The sequence below is a fragment of the Mauremys mutica genome, chromosome 8, assembly GCF_020497125.1.
Source record: "Mauremys mutica isolate MM-2020 ecotype Southern chromosome 8, ASM2049712v1, whole genome shotgun sequence".
Classification (NCBI taxonomy): Eukaryota; Metazoa; Chordata; order Testudines; family Geoemydidae; genus Mauremys; species Mauremys mutica.
Genome location: NC_059079.1, coordinates 91,673,168 through 91,692,591, shown reverse-complemented (window position 1 = coordinate 91,692,591; position 19,424 = coordinate 91,673,168). Strand labels below are relative to the sequence as shown.

The 19,424-nt window shown below is 41.7% G+C and overlaps 2 protein-coding genes across 2 annotated transcripts in view; both read right to left on the bottom strand.

Annotated features, from left to right (window-relative positions):
* The window catches only part of NSG2 (neuronal vesicle trafficking associated 2), a 44,277-nt gene extending 30,826 nt beyond the window's left edge, over positions 1-13,451 (bottom strand). The window contains exons 1-2 of the mRNA XM_045028542.1: positions 13,321-13,451; positions 1,887-2,006 (exon numbers count right to left, since the gene is read on the bottom strand). Of these exons, the coding sequence (XP_044884477.1) occupies positions 1,887-2,006; positions 13,321-13,449 (249 nt within the window). The 5' untranslated portion in view covers positions 13,450-13,451. The remainder of the gene's footprint in view (positions 1-1,886; positions 2,007-13,320) is intronic.
* An 857-nt stretch (positions 13,452-14,308) lies between these two features.
* CPEB4 (cytoplasmic polyadenylation element binding protein 4) overlaps positions 14,309-19,424 on the bottom strand; it is a 94,565-nt gene continuing 89,449 nt past the window's right edge. The window contains exon 11 of the mRNA XM_045028539.1: positions 14,309-14,461. Coding sequence (XP_044884474.1) covers positions 14,309-14,461 — 153 coding nt within the window. The remainder of the gene's footprint in view (positions 14,462-19,424) is intronic.

Genomic DNA, 19,424 nt, shown 5'->3' with positions numbered 1-19,424 from the left:
GGTTGAGAACCACTGCTCTAGCACAATGCACATCTTGAAAATAGCATGCTGTATTTTATTCCTCTGTAAATCTGTTTCCTGGGTACAGTATCTAGTTCTACTGCTGGTTTGCATAATGCACACTGGGATATGTATGCTGTGGTTTCCATGACCCGGGATTATAGTTTATAGTAGAATTTACACTGTTGCTGGGACCACTGCAGTGGCACCATTGGTGGAAAATGGGTATGAAAAGTTCTAGGCAATTGTGTCATTGATAATATCAATGCAGTAAAAATCAACAGCATGATATGGCCCCATGTAACTAACTGAGATCAAAGCACAACATGCCTGCTGAAAAAATGAGACCACTAACATTTATTCATAGACCACTTGAAAATGGGTCACGGATTTAAATGTCCCAGATCAAATCAATGGAGTTACCCACGTGTGCTACTTGGTAAATTGATTAAAAGCAGAAATTAAACAATTCAACAGTGTTTTACAAAAATGCTGTTTAAAAAATTGAACACTCTAGAAAGCTGAACCATCAAGTCTCAAACTGCAATAAAGACCAATTAAACTGATTTGTATTGGATCGTGTTTTTGTGTATTACATTTTGACATACCAGGGTGTCCAAAGTGATGTTTGTCTCCTGAGGTAGTGAGGATAGCTGTAACAAAATTGTGTTTCTACTTGTAGTCTGCATTGTTCTCAGTTTCAGACTTTGCTGAGACATTCATGTCTCAGTGTCTTATACAGAAACAAGTGCAATTGGGCAAAATAATGGACTGCAGAGCATGCATGTGACATAACATCCAGAAATCTACAGCAAGGAATTGAACCAAGTCTTACATTATTACAAGCCCAGTTCTAGCTTTTCAGGGACAAGGACTGTTGGACCAGACACAAGTCTTCTCCCTTTGGGGCCGGATCCTGTTCCCATTTAAGTTAATGACAAAATTGTAATTGACCTTACTAGACACAGGATCAGACCTTATAAGATTGCATTCCATATTGTGTATTGCTTAATTCAAATATTTCCTCTCAGCAGGTCTAATGTTTTTTGTGCCACATTTTGGATCTGATTTTAGGAGGAGCTAAGCCTCCCCAATTCAGCTGCAGTCAAGGAAAGTTGAGGGCACTCAGTACCTCACCAGACAGGGCTCTTTTTTGGCTGTGAGTAGAGCTGGTTGGTAATTTTTTGAAAACATTTTTTTTCACTGGAAAATGTCAATTCGCTGAAAGGGTCAGTTTTGACAAATTTCTTGGTTTATACAAATTTTGGGAGAAAAGTTTCAAAAGTGTTGAAACATTAAAATTAATCTTTTTTGGTTCAAAGTGATTTGTTTCAAAATGTAAGCTAGTTATAGTTTTTTAAAGTATTAATTAAAAAGATAAAGATCAAAACAAAATATTTAGAAAATGTAAAACCGAAATGTTTCAATTGACCTGAACCCAAAATATTTTGGGGTTGTCAGTTTGTCAAAATCTCAAAATTTTTGCATTTGGTCATGATTCAAGAGGGGGAAAATGTTTGAAATATCAATGTTTTTCCCAGGATAGGAAAACTCTTTCTCTGGGATATTTCTGTGTTCTTTCCTAAAATAACAGCCTGAATCTAGACCTACAGAAGAGCTCTTTGTAAGCCAAAAGTTTGTCTCTCTCACCAACAGAAGCTGGTCCAATAAAAGATATTACCTCACCCATCTTGCCTCTCTACTATGCTGGGATCAATATGCTACAACAACACTGCAAAGCCCAGTCCTTATAAAGGCAAAACTCTCTTTGACCCCAGCAGTGAGTACAGCATTAAGTTTTGAGATTTTCACTGTTGCATTGTATCAGTTATTCTGCAATATATAAAGCTGACATCTCAAGGTAGCAGGCAACGACCATTTCTTACCTTTAATCTTTCTGTTACGCCATCAGTGAAACTGACTGTGAATTCAGCAATTTTTGGCACCCTGAGTTTTCCTTTGTTCTTCTGGTCAGGCTGATATTCTGTTCTTGTTTTCACAATCACCTGAAAAATGTCAACGCTTTTAAGCTTTAAGTGCAAAGCAGGCATTTTTGTTATCTTAAATAAATTGCTTTTCTATATGCCATTTCACTGGCCACTCTCAAATGTGTTACAAACATTAATACAATTGGAGAACGAGATAAAATAGATTAGATTAGATAAAATAACTTCATCCATCATTGAAATGCAGCCACCTCTGAGATGAAACATTAGCTATTTAACTGCAGCACTACACAACAGTAAAGAATATCTCATCCAATTGAATCTGCAAAAGGCGTTCCAATCGACTATATATAATTACTTATGTTGTGCTAGGACATTGAATTATCACTTCTGCTCTTCAATAGCTACAGGATCAAAGACATAACTTTTATATCCCACCCAAATGACAGAACTTGCAACAGCACAGCCCATTAGCCCCTCTAAAGAAAGAGCATAATTTATTAAGAGCCCAATTCTGTGAGGCGCTGAGCACTCACAATCAGGCCCTGAGCACCCATACCACTTTCCACCTTTTCCTGAAAAGTTTTCACATAAAGTGCTGACCAATCCTGTTCCTATTTAGCTTTTAAGAATGATGAGGCATAATCCAAGGTGCTACAGCTACAGGTTTTTAGAGGGACAATGTCAAATTAATAACACTACAACTTTGAGCTATATTGAACCTTTTTATAAATCTAGGCAGAATAACTAGATAAAGTATTTTGTACTAAACCCACCAAAATAAATGTTACACGCTGAACACATGACTATACCTAGAGTTGGCTAGTAGAAGATCAGACAGACATACTCAGAAACCTAACAGCTGAGAGATGTCAACTCCATCCCTTTAAAAAAAAAAAAAATACCACTATTGGAGAGAGAACTGGAACATAAAGTTTCTAAAAGGAGGGCTTCCACAAAAAGGCAAAAGACACATGTGAGGAACAAAATTCTGGAACTCTGAGGAACTTGGTCATTCAAAGTATGGGAATTTCTTGGCAATCCCTAAAAAGCTGTTGAAGAAAGTTGGCCAGTAATTATAAAATGAAGAATATCAAGCCTCATTTGGACCAGGAAGTGTCCCTAGGATTCTCCTTCTGCACTTAAATCATGTGAAACTTGGAGAAGGAGGAAACCCCCTGTGGGTTCAAATGCAAAGCACGTAGCTAATAGCTAATATTTATACCCTTGAATAATATCCCTTTCCATATTATTTGTTACAGTAGCAATCACAACAGCCTTAAAAGAGTCAGAAGAAGTGATTCAAACACATTTCTATTAAAATAGCCTTTTAGACTATAGTGAGCCCAAACTGAGTCCTGGCAGCACTACACTAACATTGGTGAAGCAACACCAGGGGTGAATTTGGCCAGGCGGGTTTGAAGTGACAGTGGATCTTCTATGCAGTGGAGAGCAGGGGTCCAATCCTGTGTGGTCCTTACTCAGTTAGCACTCAGGCAAAACTCCCACTGAAGTTAGTGTGAATGTGCCTGAGTAAGAATGAAGTTAAAAATAAGTAAGGCTCTCGGGCTTTGGCCAAAACAGAGCTGAGACTGCTCAAACCCACACCAGATTGGGCCCTAACCCCCCACTCTTCCTCTTCACCCTTTGTAAAGCCTCTACAGTAGATTATATAGAGTACTATCTATAAGCACCTGCACACCAGTGCTCAGAAAATACCTTTTGTTCTATTTTTAAACCAACCATCCACATAACCCAGCTCCCCTCTACTCTGCTGTTTCCAGCTGTGTATATTTTTTCATGTGATTGTAGACAGCAATGCAGAAGTAACGCAACAGTGTTCATTTTCTTTCCAGTGTCTGATTTGTTTTCAATTTAATCCCTTTGACTTCTTTCAGATTCCTTTCACTTGTTTCATGTAGATCTTGTGTGTAGATAAATTCCATAATGATAGGTAAGAGGGTTTTCCCTTATGCTCAGACAGGAGGCCTCAATGCAAAGCTATAAAGCTAGAAAATAAAATATTGAGAACCTTACTTGTTTCTATGTATAATTTATATTTTTTACTGCACATTTGTTATTCACCCTGGTTTTCTTACTCACAGCTTTACTTCAGCCAAGGACCTCTCCATAATAAAGGTTTAACTGTGCTAGTTGCAACCAGGAATCAAGCGTGATATTGAAAAATAAATCTAGCCAAGCCCATACTATCTACTGAACAGTCCATTGCACCATTTTGTAACAGTCTTCTCAGGAGGAGGGAGAAAAGAAATGCTAGTCCTCAGTTATCAGAGAAACTAGTTGCTCTAGCAGTTAAACCTTCGTGTGGGTGGGGTCCTAATTGCTCCACTGATCAGATTAATTTGCAGGGGTGTGACCGAGCTGTAACAGAGGCATTTAGGAGTGCTCTTCTATTACATACAACCTGGTACAGTCCAAAGGCCAAATATTTGCTCTCCAAAAGTATCTTGATTAGGCAGCTGGTGAAATGACTGGGCAGAAAAAAGACAGGCTGAGTGTGGATCCTATAACTGTAAGGGTAATCTCCCCACTCTATTCCTGAACAGTCATTGTTAAAGCCAATGCAAGGGGTGCTGAGCGTTGAGCTAAAGTTAACCCCTTGTTCACCAAGTGCCCAGTCACACGGGTAAAAAATCACCCAGTTGGGGTTAGATTAGCAGTATCCAGCAGTAGGAATGAGCTCCATCAGGTGGTAGGGAATGTGACGTTGCACTCAAAATGATTTTATAAAAGTATGTTAATGAGTGTGAATATAATGTAACTAAAATATGCTTTATGCAAAAGGTCTCTTGTAAAGTATCATTACAAAGCTTATAATCTACTGAGTGTGGTCATCCTATTTGTATCAATGTATCACTCTTGTAACTGAAACTAGAAATATGAAATATAACTCTGAGAGCCTATTGTAATTATGCAAAGTGTGGGCCGTTAATGGTGGTTTGAAATCTTGAGGGCTCCCATCCACCAGGACAATTGACTGTGGATGGCTCTGTTGGCAGGCAGGCCTTCCTGTGAGTCAGGCTGGGAGGAATGAAGGCTTGGGGTCTCACAGAACATGTGACCATGTCACCTGGTACTGAAATCCATCTTAAACCTAGTGCTTTTCCATTTAGAAGGGGGTGGGGGACCCAGAGAGACAAAGGATTCCCGCCTTGTGCCAAAGCTATATAAGGGGGTGGAACAGAACAAAGGGGGCTGCAATCATGAGAAATCCCCTAGCTACCACCTGAGCTGGAACAGGGACTGTACCAGGGGAAAGGATTGTGCCCAGACTAGGAAGGCGTCCAGTCTGTGACAGAACCTTATTGAAACATCTGAGGGTGAGGTTTTATCTGTATTCAGTTTTCTTACTGCATTAGGTTTAGACTTGCATGTTTTATTTCATTTTGTTTAGTAATTTACTTTGTTCTGTCTGTTACTACTTGGAACTACTTACATCCTACTTTATGTATTTAATAAAATCACTTTTTACTTATTAATTAAACCAGAGTATGTATTAATACCTGGGTGGGCAAACAGCTGTGCATATCTCTCTATCAGTGTTATAGAGGGCGAACAATTTATGTAAAGCTTATACAGGGTAAAACGGATTTATTTGGGGTTTGCACCCCATAGGGAGTTGGGCATCTAAATGTTAAAAACAGGAACACTGCTTAAGCTGCTTTCAGCTAAGCCTACAGCTTTTAGGGGACGTGGTTCAGACCTGGATCTGGGTTTGCAGCAGGCTAGCGAGTCTGGCTCAAACCAGGCAGGGCACTGAAGTCCAAAGGTGCCAGGGCAGGAAGGCAGGGGCAGAAGTAATCTTGGCACATCAGTTGGCACCCCCAAGGAGTTTCTGTGATCCAACCTGTCACAGGGAAATCCTCCCACAGACCATACCAAGTGCTGCCTAAGATGGCTCTCTCTGCATCTATCTCTATAGTGCTGTCTTTGGAGCAGGTCTAAACTACAGCTGGTCAAAACATGGTACTGATTTTTCACAAAGAAATGGAAAATCATTTTCATTCTGCCAGTTTAGAAATGGAGGGATTTTTGTTTATTCAAAATTCTTTTGTGATTTTTTTTTATATTTTTTGTTTGAACACACACCCACGCTTTCTTTCTCGCTCTCTCTAAATGGCAGAAGACTTTATAAGAATCTACAGCCAAATGGCTGTAGAACTATGTAATAATAAAAAAATCCCCACAGTGGAACCTCCACAATCAATACAGTGATCAGAGATCATTTATTTGTACATGTCCTTGAAGCAGTTCCATTATAAGATGAGGATCCCATTGTTTGAATTAAAAATAAGGCACCATATATCTCACCAGTTATTTGTTATAAAACACAGAAAATATAGAGGGCCTCATTCTCCCCTCACTCATTTTACAACAGTGTGACTCCACTGATTCCAACAGTTACTCCTAACTGACACCAGGAATAGAGAATTGGGCCCCAAAGTGTATTTGATCTCAATACAAAATGAAGCAAAAGAAATTCCCAGGCTCCCTACTTGCTTCTTTCTGGTGAAGTTACAGTGGAAATTGTCTGTTATGAGGAAGACAACTTCCCTAGAGAGCATTTCCCAGCACGGGGTTACCACTCTTTTAGGAGGTTTCTTAAATATGGCCCTTTGTGCATTTATAATACAAGCAATCATTCACTCAAAATCTCATTTAGCTAGAGAAATAAATAATGTCTTCACTGCACCCTGTCAATGTGCATTAGTCTCCCGAGTGACCCATAAAGCCACACAGTCCTGTCTCTCATTTTTCTTTGCACATGCCTCCCTATGTTCTCATCTCCTCCTGTCATTCTGGCCTCGACTTCAGTAGGATTCAGCATGGTCACGAGGGTCTGTGCTAGCAGCTCAGCATCTTAGACTAAGGCCCAGATTCTCAAAGGCATTTAGGCACTTAATTCTCATTTAAATCAATGGGAATCAACGGGAGTTAGGCACCTAAGCTCCTTTGAGGATCTGGGCTTAAGCTGTTTGTGGCAGAGGATCCATGTTTATCCGTTTTGTAAAGCAACATGCACATCATTGTCATGCTGAAAAATAATTTTCAACCTATCAATCAGTGGGATCAGTTTAACCTCTGCGAATGCTGAATAAGTACCACTTAACACTTGTCAGCCTTTGTGTGTGTTCACCTAGGCCCCAATCTAGCAAAGACTTACGAATGGGCTTAACTTCACACACGGTGTTCATCCCACTGAAATCTTGCAGCGTGTAGCTTTACTGCTAGCTATACTTTATCTATAGGCTTTGTGACCCTTTCAAGCTCTGTGCCCTAGTGGTCTAGACAAATGCCAACTCAGAGGATCTTTAGGCAAAATGATATTGCTGCTATAACTTGTTTACAAACTCCTTACTACATTTCCCAGCCAGGCCCCACCTTTCATCTAAACAGGGACGATGCTGTTTATAGCAAAGGCAATAAAGGGGACAGAAATAAAGTATTCTGTGTTTGCTTCATTTCGTGTCCATGGTAGAACTGTCTTGTGAAAGCTGCTTCCAAAATGAAGTTTGTAAATAGGTTGTAAGACATTTTAGGAAGAGGAGAAAGCTGCCAAACCCAACATGAAAGCACTTCTCTTTCTTTGGCTCCCGTCTGCCATACCCCACCCCCTTCTCCAGAAACAAGTCTAGCTATCTCTTGCAGTCTTTAAGGCCCCACTCTAGCAAAGTACTTAAGCATGTGCTTGCCACATAGAAGTAGCCCTATTAATGTCAATGGGGTTACTCAAATGTACAAAGTTAAACATATCCTTAAGTGCTTTGATGGACCAGAGCCTAAGACTATTGCTTCCGTCACCTTCACTCAGCAATTTATAATAATAATGCTTACCAGGCCTGTCATGCTCTTCATCCATAGAGCTTTACATAACAGCACATCAATCGTTCTCCTTATCGTACAGATTGGGAATCAGAAACAGAGACGGAGAAGTGGTTTGCTGAGTCATACCAGCAAGTCAATGGTTGAGACAGGAATAGAAACCAGCTCTCATGACTCTCAGGCCCATGCTCTACCTCCTTGACAACACTGCTACTCTAAACACCCATGTTCTCTCAGGTTCCCCCACTACAGAAAGCTAAGTGGAGCAGAGCTCGGACAGTGGCACATTATGGGATAGCAATGGCTCCAAGACACACTCCATCTGAGCACATGGAAGCCTTTGGTATGCTGTGGAATCAGGAACTAGGAAGTCAGACCAGGGAAACGAAGGCTCTCCATAGCATGGCCCCCCTTAAGCCGATTGGGATACTGCAGTGTAAGATCACCCTCCACACATTGAAATAAAGGGGGATTTTATGGCAAGGACATGGTGGGATTATGGCTACTGCCCACCGTGGGTCACCAGCAGAGATTAAACCCAGGAACTCTCCCATGAAAAGCATGAACCTCTGCCTCTGAGCTAAAGAACCAAGTCCACTGGCTGGCAGCTGCAGCATCCTCATTAGCCTCTTATAAAGATCAGCCTCTAGAAGGGGATAAAGAGTCTCACTTGAGCAATATGAGTTACAGGGGCTCATGGGATCACAATTCCTAATGAATCTATTCTGTGTGTGGAGGGGAAGGCTTGGAAGCAGTGTGGGGGGAGTGGGGTACTGAGACACCATTGCCAATGGCCCATTTCTCCAAAGATGGCCCAGGATCCAGGGATATTCTCTGCAGATGTCAAGCAGTCTGTGGCTTCAGAAGGCCAAGTCTCCTGCCCGTTCCAGAAGCAATAAATTCTGCTCCTCAAATGGAACATTGTTTAGGGAATTCTGTGAGCTCAAACTCACTGATTTTCCAGGCCCTATTTCTATGTAGAGGACAAATGGCCATTATTCCATAGAAACCTTTGTGTAATTTAGTTCATCTTAAATTCCCTATTTACATCTCATTTCCTAATATTGGAATTATTTTCCCCTAATTTTTGACATCTTGACCAGTATGAAAAATGTCACCTCTCAATTGCTTCAATAATCTGAAACCTCTGAGTCTGCTCTTTTTCTCTGGTTTCCTATCACCTTTCACATCTTGTTCAAGCATTGCAATGTATCCTGCACCTGCTCCTGTCCTGCAACAGACAGTTCCCACAGACATCTTTGCCCTCCGCTTCTCCTACTCTGCTTCTCCTACTCCTCTTCCTGCTACCCAAGTTCTGCCAAAACCTCCTTCCTAAATGACTCTTCTCCCTGCTCTTATCTTTGTGCATCCTTTCATAAAGCATACATATTTGGATACTGTGCATGAATACCAATCACCCTCTCACTCTTCATTCAAATCCCTCCTTAAAACACATTTCTTCTGTGAGACCTATCAATAATAACCCTCTAGAATGGGTTTTTATTAGGCCTTCAAAAGTAGTGACAATGTAGGTAGGCACGAGCCATATATGCTATGCATTTCCATTTCCTGTAGGTAATATTCATCTTTGCATACAAGCAGAATTTTGGCTGATGAGGTCTTTTATTAAAACAGTCACAGAGGTCTATAACTAAATGCACCTAATATGTTGGGCCTAATCCTCATCCCACTGGAGTCAAAAGCAAAATTATCTTTGTCAGCAATGAGTCCAGAATCAAGCCCTTTGTGCGTAATGGTGTGTTGGTTTTGGCAGATTATGGGTATACTGAGGTGAGGAACAACAGATCAGATGCTATGTGTGCATGTTAAAAACTATGACCTACATCCGGGGGGGGAATTAAACAGCAGAGAGAATGTTGGGAATTCCAAATGTTCAATTGATGAAGGAGAAAGAAAGAAAGAAAGAAAGAAAGAAAGAAAGAAAGAAAGAAAGAAAGAAAGAAAGAAAGAAAGAAAGAAAGAAAGAAAGAAAGAAAGAAAGAAAGAAAGAAAGAAAGAAAGAAAGAAAAATTTAAAACCATTTGTTTTAAGCAGGAGCGGGGTAAATGTGAAATGTAACAAGGAAAAACATTACATTTATTACTGAAACTTTTAAAAATCTGATTTTCCTGTAAAAGGATAAAGTAGGAGATTCAGAAAATGATATGAATTCCAAGTCTTTTTTTTTTGCCTGGCTAAATGTAATATCATTTATTGCCACTTTATATTTGTGCTTAAGATCTGCATTTTCCCCAAAGAAATGAGTAATAACATTTAACATAACTGGCATTGTGAAAACTTTAAATTATTCATTTAGAAAAGGACACACAGCCCTCATGTAATTCCCACTTCACTGCCAAGGCACATGTAATATATTACAGTTCAGGTGGTGCAAAGTGCAAATCATGAAAATTTAAAATACTACTTCCCAGGATTATTAATAATGGAGAGTCTCTCACTCTGAGAGGCTTTGGTATTGGCAAGACAGATAAATAAAATGTACTGCTCCTGCCAAGGAGAAAGGTTTCTTCCAGCATCAGAGCTGACCTATGTAGTCCCACAAAACCATGATCCCCTTGAATTTGTGAGGGAAAGAAATTCATGGAGTTACAGATTTTAGGCCAGAAGGGACTATTAGATCATCAAATCTGACCTCCTGTGTCACACAGGCCATAGAATTTCATCCAGTTAGCCCTCTATTGAGCCCAATAACTTGTGCTTGGCTAATGCATGTCTTCCAGGAAGACATCCAGCCTTGGTCTGAACAGGATTGGGTGCCAAAATCCCATCACCTTTGAAAATAGCCTCAATTTCCTGCAAGCTGTGCACAATGACCTGAATTCAGGGCCAGTCTTCGAACTTGTGGTGCCCTACATGAGAATAACTGTAGTACCCTAGGTAAGCTCAGGAAGGAGAACTTATAGCAGGCGAGCTTACTAACCAAAGAGGTTTTTCAGGACTTCACTTAAAGGAAAGATGCCGAAACATATCCTTCTCTGTTACACTGGCAACAGAGCAGTGATTAATGGCACTGATGAGCAAACATAGGAAGGCAGAGGTCTAGAACACTGCTCCTTGTGATTAAAAGGAAGCAGCAACTGATTTACATTTAAGAAGAAGAGAGCAGTGACTTTTTGTCTGTTGATGCACAAGCCCCCACTGCACGCTAGTTTTGACCCCTTTGACCACTCATTTAAGAGGCATCAAAAGCCAGCCTGGCTCGTGTTCTTACTCTCAGAAGCCATAATCCACAGCTGGCAGGACTGCGTCTGTTACAGACAGAAAGTAAAATTCCCTTTAAAATAAAATCGAAAACATTCCTGCTCCCTGACTGCAAAACAAATTCAAACATAAATAGGCCAACCAACGGTCCTTCCTCAGGGTCAATGTCTCACTGAAGTCAGTGAGAGTTTTGCTTGCGCAAACACTGAGTAAGGTGAAATTCTCTTTACCTTAGGTTCAGCTGATTAATAGGGCCTTACAAAGGCCCTCTGCTATGGAGTGACTTTCACCCTTCAGGATTTGTCCTATAAATAATAAAGTAACAAGGATTGTTGGGGATTTTTAGCACCTTCTCCTTTTTTATAACAGATTTTCTGTTACTGCTAACTCCTGCTATAATGCACCTAAAAGCTGTCTCAAGGTCCATCAAAGTCAATAGCATTGATTTCAATGGGCTTTGGATCAGGGCCTTTGTCCTTTGGCAGGTGTTACAGCCCTCAGGCAAGGGTAGGACAAAAGACATAGGGGTATGAGCCACAACTAACAAGTGTAGTAACTACATGTGCATGGAGAGGAATACACATTATTGGCACATTCATTTAAACAGAAAGAGTGCCTGGGTATCCATTTAGACCAATGCATTACAATGGGTTTTCACCAACAGATAATTGTAATATGGTAATCATCAGAGTCTTCATTATCAATCTATCAGTTTTAATGTTGTTTTTTAATTTTATAGGTGGTAGCCACTACCTGAGCGATTTAAACCCCACACTGTATGAAAATTAGTGCCTGAACTTGACTGGCTGCTTTGTGGTAGCATCAAAATGAGTTGATCTTATGCATCCTTGATTTCCCCTAGTGCCTCTCAGACATTTCTGATAAATCATGTTAATCTTTTTTAGTTTTTTTTTAATTAATTTTCAGATAGTTTATCAGAACTAGAGGTAAAGAGCCAGTTTATCCTCTCATTTACACCAGTTCAGATCAGCATCACTTTATTTATTTCATTTTTGTTACTCTTACTAGACACCGGTGCATTGACGCTGGCACAAGTGGAAGGAGAATCAAGCCCATTATCCCTATTTTGGCATGGAGCTGGTTTCCACCAACATGTGTCAATTAATTTGGTTCTGAGATATATATATATATCTCAGAACCAAATTAATATGTGTGTGTGTGTGTATATATATATATATATATACACACACACATATACACACACATATAATAGTTCTTTATTTATAGAAAATAAATAATAATCTGTTTATATGTATATAAAATATATATAATCACATAAATATAAATACGTAGCATATGTGTGTATATTAGAAATATATGCACACACATTGTTATGTATTTTCTATATATAATTTTGCTATCATTATCCCATGAGATTTACTCCTTCACTCTGTCTTTTGTATCGACATGGCATTTATCGCTGTGGTATCTAGGCACCACACTGCAGCAATCCTTTTTTTTTTTTTTTTCAAAAGGAGCAGTGACAGTGGAATCTCTTGGACATTTGATCTCATTGTGAATATCCTAATGGTATCCCACATTATCTCCTTGTAACATTATTGACATATATCATCACTGTATATAAACAGACAAAATGATTTCATAGTACATATCGTACCTTAAAAAAAACCAGCTGATAAACACCATCCAATCACTGGTGCCTATTTTTGAACATTTAGTGCAGCACTTAAATTCTGTGAGTGTTGATTGGCTAGGAGAAAAAGCTGCTCCCTCACAGAAGCCAATGGGGAAAAAAGAATACATGGAATGACCCATTACCACATTTTCTGTAGGGGAATTCAGTTGTTCTTGTCAGATAGATCACATTGAATAAAAAATCAAATGGACCTTGAAAGGCCACAGTTAAGAACACAAATCTTGATTTGCGTAATTAAAATGAGATACCCTTCAACTTTTGTTTATTACACAAGAGTCATCTCATCACTCTCAATGCAGGTGCACCCTCACTTGCTCACATGATGCCTCTTCTGTTGTTCAGATACATTCTAAGCTTTTTTCCTATTTAATTTTATTGCCATTTTTAGGAAAAATATATTAAGCCTTTTCCCAACCTGCAATCATGAGGAAACATTTTCTAGTTTGCATGTGTCAGTCTGTTGTGTTAAAAAAAATTTTAAAAATCCCTTTTTATTGTGTTGCATTGATAAGGTAGAAGGATTGCATTTGAATGCCCGTCAGAGACCAATAATGGAACAGGGCAGTGAAAAGCAGAGACCTGGTTGCTCTCTATGAGGTTTTTGTGTTTGTTTGGGCTGTGGGGGGTTACCTTTTCCGGAGCTGGGAACTGCAGATGATTTACTTCCAAGGGTGTGATCAAAGGAACTGTCTGAAAACCATCTTCACTGGATGGTTGTTTGCTGTTCTTGTCACTCAAATTACTCCCCAGCTTCACCATTCTTGGACCTCACTTTCCAGACCTAAAACAAATCAAGATGACTGATGTTACAAGGGGATGGGGATGGGCGAAGGGGAAAGGAGATGGAGAAGAGGATTCTGTCTGACACTGCTCTGTTGAATTCTGCTTATCAGTCATTGCTCATTTGGGCTTTTTTACTGGATTGCTAGAGACAAAGCATATCAAATCTGGAACAACTTCACTTTAAGGTACATTAAACAAATAAAAAACTCCTCAAAAGGCCCAAAGTGAGTCCAAATAAAACCTCTCACAATCCTACTAACACAGCAAATATTGTCGCAGATCAGGACCGCGTTGCAAAAAGCCCTCGCACATGGGCCAAATGCATCCCTACTGTAAATCCACTGATGCCTATGGACTTCTACCAGGGATAAACTTGGCTGAGTATTTGTTTCATCACGTACATTGTTGGTGTCTGGAGCTATGAAAATCCTTGTTAGTGGACAACATAAAAAGTGCACTGAAAAGAATGCTGCTGAAACTGGCATGTTTCCCCTTGTCCTGTGGTTAATCAGATGATGGGGCTGCTATTACAGGCTGGTCGCTGCTCTCCTATAGGCTATTTTTGTTTAAAGACAAAATATTAATACGAGAATGGGGTTTTGATTTTCAATATAACCCCCCAAGCTTGATCCCCTGTCAGAGCGGGACAGGCACCCCCCCCCCCAAACTGTGGCACAATGCAACTCAGGCTGAGCTCTCATTGTCTGCTGTTGGTGGTGAAGCTATACAGGCACACCGGGGATGTTGTACAACACACACACAAAACACACCAGCAACAAACCCCTCCCCTCCCCCCCTAGCCACAAATCTCCCTGTACTTACTGCAAACCACGCTTTATTGGGGTGGATCGGGCCGAGCTGTGCAGGACTGGGCTTTTCCTAGCGCAGTAAGGTGGTGCTGAAGGGACAGCGCTTCGGTCTGCAGCCGCCTGGCTCCAAACGCTACTGACGGCGAAGCGGGGAGTGGAGTGCTGAGAGCAGCGCCAGCCTGCAGCACACACACACACACACACACAAATACTAGGGTAGCGGCTTCCATGTGGAATCTGGCACCACCTGCTGTTTCAGTGCATGGCCACAAGTGCTGCAGAAAATCAGCTGGAGTCAGATAGGGCACGCGTTTACCCACCACCGCCACCTGGAGCCTGCTCAGGGAACGAGAAGGGAGTTTTCAGATACAATCGGGAGCGCGGTACCTAAGCCCGGAAACTCCTGTTTGTGCAACTGTGATTTCATTTATGGTACGCCAACAATAGGGAGTTTTCCTAGACAGGGCCAAATCCTGCAGCCCTCACTCTTGACTTAATTAGGGGAAACGTCTATTGGCTCCAATTAGTAAATCTTGAGTGAAGGTTGCAGGATTTAGCCCCCTAAAGAAACAAGAAAGGGACTAGTGCTGAGATGCAACGCCTCTCACTTCTGAGTGCTTGGATCAAATCCAGTCAGGGCTGGTACTGAGTGAAAGTTATAACTACCCCTGGCTTTTTGGCTGAACCTTTTGTGAAATGAGATGATGGGATTGGGAGGTCTCATTCAGCTTCCAGAGGACAAGTTTCTATATTGCATAACCACCACCTCACTTGGTACTAGCAGGCACAAAGGCTAAGAACTTACTGAGCTCAGACACTGAACTCTATCTATCCACATTTCAAATACACCCATCACCACAATAGTTAGATCATAAGAAGGGGCCTTTGTAGGATAGGGCTGAAGCACTTTGCTTAGCTTACTTAGAGAGTAACATGGGGCAATCTAACCCTGTTACTGGACATGCCCAATCAGATTGGTTATAAATATAAAGCTTTGTCTCTAGGGCTCTCAATCTGGCATCTTTTACAAGTACTAAATTTACTTCTAAAAGCTGTGAACTGTTTGTGTAAGAAGGCCTTTTGGAGCCCAGTTGTGATAATGCTGTTAAGTGATACCTTGGCACAGGCAAGACAAAGTCTTTCATTACAGTTCTGTGAGTTCATTCCAAGTGCTAAGTATGGCTGTTGAGTGCAAGAAGCCCTGAGGGAGGAATTATTATAGACAAGGCTGTTAGTGCTGTCTATTATTAAGGTGCCCAACACTTCCCATGTTAAGAGCCTGTTTTCAGTTGCTTATAACTTTACCAAACTTTAACTGTTTTGGCTGAAATTTTCCATGCAGGGTGTCTGCCTCAGGCTGAATAATTTTTTGCATTATATTCTATTTTATTTTTATTTCAGTGTCTGAGAAACATGCAAGGGAAAATACATTATTTTGCCCATGATGAAAATTCTGGCCTCCTTTACTTCAAAAAGTTGTAATGCCCCTATGCTTTGGAGCAGGGATTTGACAGGAGGTGGCCTTCATGTCCAAGCTTTTTGCTGTCCTTGTGAAAAAAATCACCCAAATGTGGCAAAAATACGTTTTTGAAAAATCGCATTTCACACATTTTCTGTAGACAATTTTTGGATTTTAGCAGCTAAATTCCTAGAGGATTCCATCTACACTGGGCATGCTCAAGCCTAGGACTGAGCAGGACTTTCCTTGCAAGTGTAGCTCTGGGGTGCTGCAAGGCTTGCTGGGTCCAGACACCTCCCTTGAGAGTAGGGAGCCTGTCTCACCTGTGCTATCAATGATTCCTCCCCCACACTCCGCCCAGCTGGGTTCTGCCTGATTTGAATACAGAGAAGACAAGAGCCAGAACTGTTGGGGAGATGACAAGGGTAGATTGGAACAGGGAGACTGAGACTGGAGGCTGAGGGTGGGGGAGAGGGAAATTGGGGCTGGCTGAGCAAGGACACTTGGACTGGGAGCTGGGGAAGGAAATATGGAGGGAAACTGGGAGCCAGTAGGTGGGGAAAGGCTGAGATCAGATCTTTGGGGACTGGTTGGGCAAGGAGACCGAGACTAGGAACCAGTGGGGCAGGGGGAAGGAGATGAGTGGGGATCTGATGAAGAACCAGAATGCAGGGGAAGAACTGGCATTGGCTGGACTAAGAGATTGGGACAAGGAGCTGGAGTGGAGGGGGAAGAGGGGCACAAACCCTGAGATTGGGTGAGGAGCCTGGAGAAGGAGATTGGGACAGGGAGCCAGTGGGGTCAGGGAACAGGGGCCAGGAAGGGTCCAACTGGAGGCCAACAGAGAGAGACAAATTGGATGAAAAGCCAGGAAGGGACAAATGGGACTGGCTGGGCAAGGAGACTGGGACAAAGAGCTGGAGGGCTGATTAGGGCAACTGGGAAGGAACCTGGGACTGGAAAGCTGTGGGGAGATTGAGATTGAGGCAGAGAGTATGTAGGGGAGAGACTAAGACTTGCTGAGCAAGGAGGTGCAGACTAGGATGAGCAGTCCAAGGAGTGAAGACTGGGGCCAGCTAGGTGAAGAGACTGGGACTGGAGTGAGGAGTCAGGTGTGGTGAAGAGAGAGGATTGGAACAGGGACCAGGTTGGAGGGGAGTGGGCAGAAAAGGGAATGCTTGGGAGGAAAGGAGAGAAGATCGATACCCACTACAGCACCCTGCTTTGCAGACACCGAAATGAAATCCAAATTCCTGAATCTCACTATTCTTCTGCTGTTAGCAAATATCTGTGAAACCCAGTGGCAATGTCCCATTTGCATCTAGTTCTGGTCCACACAGAGGATAACAATGTACTACTGCTATCAGCCACTTCATTAGCTCAAGAGTCAGAAGTTCATGTGGTGGATCTAAAGGTTCCAAACCTGCTGATGGCCGACATGGCAGTCAATAAGATGCCACATGATGGAATTTCTGCTTTTCCCAGTTTGCTTTTATTAAAAGAAAAACAACAACAACAAAAACAGGAAACTATGCACACATAACCCTACATTAGAAGAACATTATTAAGGTTGCAAAGTCAAGCACTCATAAATCAGGGTCCACCAAATTCATAGCTGTGAAAATTGCATCATGGACTGTGAAATCTGGTCTCCAGCCATCCAGCTGTGGAGGCAGAGTAGAGAGTGGCAGCTGGTCCCAGACAGCCAGCTCTGAAGGCAGTGCCACCCACCAGCAGCAGAGAAGTTAAGGGTGGCAATAACGTAACCTCCTAATAGGCTTGCAACCCCTTTTGGGCTCCAGACCCCTATTTTGAATAATGCTGAGGAGAAATCACACATTTTTGGGGGTTGGTCAGGGCATAAATAGCAAATGTTGCGGCTGTGTAACACATCCGCGAAATATGCTATTTATGCCATGACCAACCTGCGAAAATTGTGTGATTTCTCAGCAATTTAAGTGGACCCCTACTCCTCAGTTAGGAAATGTCAGAGTTAGGTTGTCTGTGCAACCCCAGTTCAGCCCTTTGTGCATATGCATTATGATGCAGTTTTAAACACATGATCATATCTGTTTTTGCCATAGGATGCCAACCTCATTCAGTGCACAAGATGGACCTGCTTTGGGGATGAATCAGGGTTATGTAGTGAAGACGACAAGGGTCTGTGAGACCCCTCCATTTGTTGCAGAAGTTGGAAGGTGCATAGTGAATAAGGCAGATTGCAAGAAGAGAAAAGACAGTGAAATAAGTAAAGCAACTGGAATGCTTCCCTGGAGAATTGGATTCTATTTCTGTCGGTGCCACAGTGTTCCTGTGTGAATTTAGTGAAGTCACTTAAATCAAACTTTCAGAGGTGGTCACTAACTGTATTTCCTTCATTTCCTTGGACTTTGGGCACTGATGTGCAGAAGTATTGAGAACTCACAGCTGCAGCTGAAGTCTGTGGGAGTTGTGCTTCAAACATATGAAGTGCTATATAATGCTCTACGTATTTTGAAAAATCAGGTCCTAGGGTGTCCCAAAATAGTGAATACTTTTTACCTTAATTTCGCTGCACCTCAGGTTCCCATCTGTAAAATGAGCATAATAATACCTCCTCCCCTCACAGGCATTTTGTGAAGATAAACTGTTTGTGAAGCACTCAGATACCATAGTGATAAGTACCACTCACAAGCCCATGAGAAAATTAATAATTTTGTCTTCAGAACATGGTTTAAATAGTGTGCATGAACAAGGCATGGGGCAAAAGGAAAAAATCTCTCATGCTGAGAGATTATGCCCCTTTTTTGACCTAGTGATAAGAGTTATACTTTTTAAAAAGAAATTGGCCATTTATTTTCCTTAATTTTGAATTTATGTTAAATCCTGAATATTTTGCATATCTGGGCCTGATCCAAAGCCCACTGAAATTTTTCTCCAGACCTGAACATATAAGAAGATACCTTGTATCTCATTATATTACTAAAGATGCTTAGTGTAATTATCTGCTGCTGAGTACACACTGGAATTATACAGCTCCTCTACCAGCGAGATGACTGTCACTCCACGTACTCAAGTGAATGAAACAACGTAATCACTTTGTGCCAACTTTTGTACACTTCTACTATGAGAAGCAATTCCTTTAAAATGGCATCATGGCTTTCCATGTTTAGTGTGTGTCAGTGATTTCCAGATAAGAGTACTATGAAGCAAACGGATGTTTTTCTAACTTCCAGGCTTGCAAATTCACCCTGTGATCTCAAAGTCAAACCTCACTTTCAAATATATCAGCACAGGTGAGGGAACTAGGGGTATGGCAGAACCCTCTGGCTTCAAGTGATTTCCATCATATACAGGCAGGGCTGGCTCCAGCTTTTTTGCTGCCTCAAGCGGCGGGAAAAAAAAAAAAGAAGAAAAACCCTATTGAGCTGCCCCCGAAGTGCCGCCGAAGAGGACGAGAGGGCGTGAGGGACTCGCCGCCGAATTGCCGCCGAAGACTGAAGCAGAGTTGAGCTGCCACCAAAGTGCCACCGAAGAGGACGAGAGGGAGTGAGGGACTCGCCGCCGAAGACTGAAGCAGAGTTGAGCTGCCACCAAAGTGCCACCGAAGACCGAGTTGCTGAAGGACCCGCCGCCAAGTCCCACCGCAGACTGGACGTGCTGCCCCAATGACGGACGACAGAGTGCCACCCCTTTCTATTGGC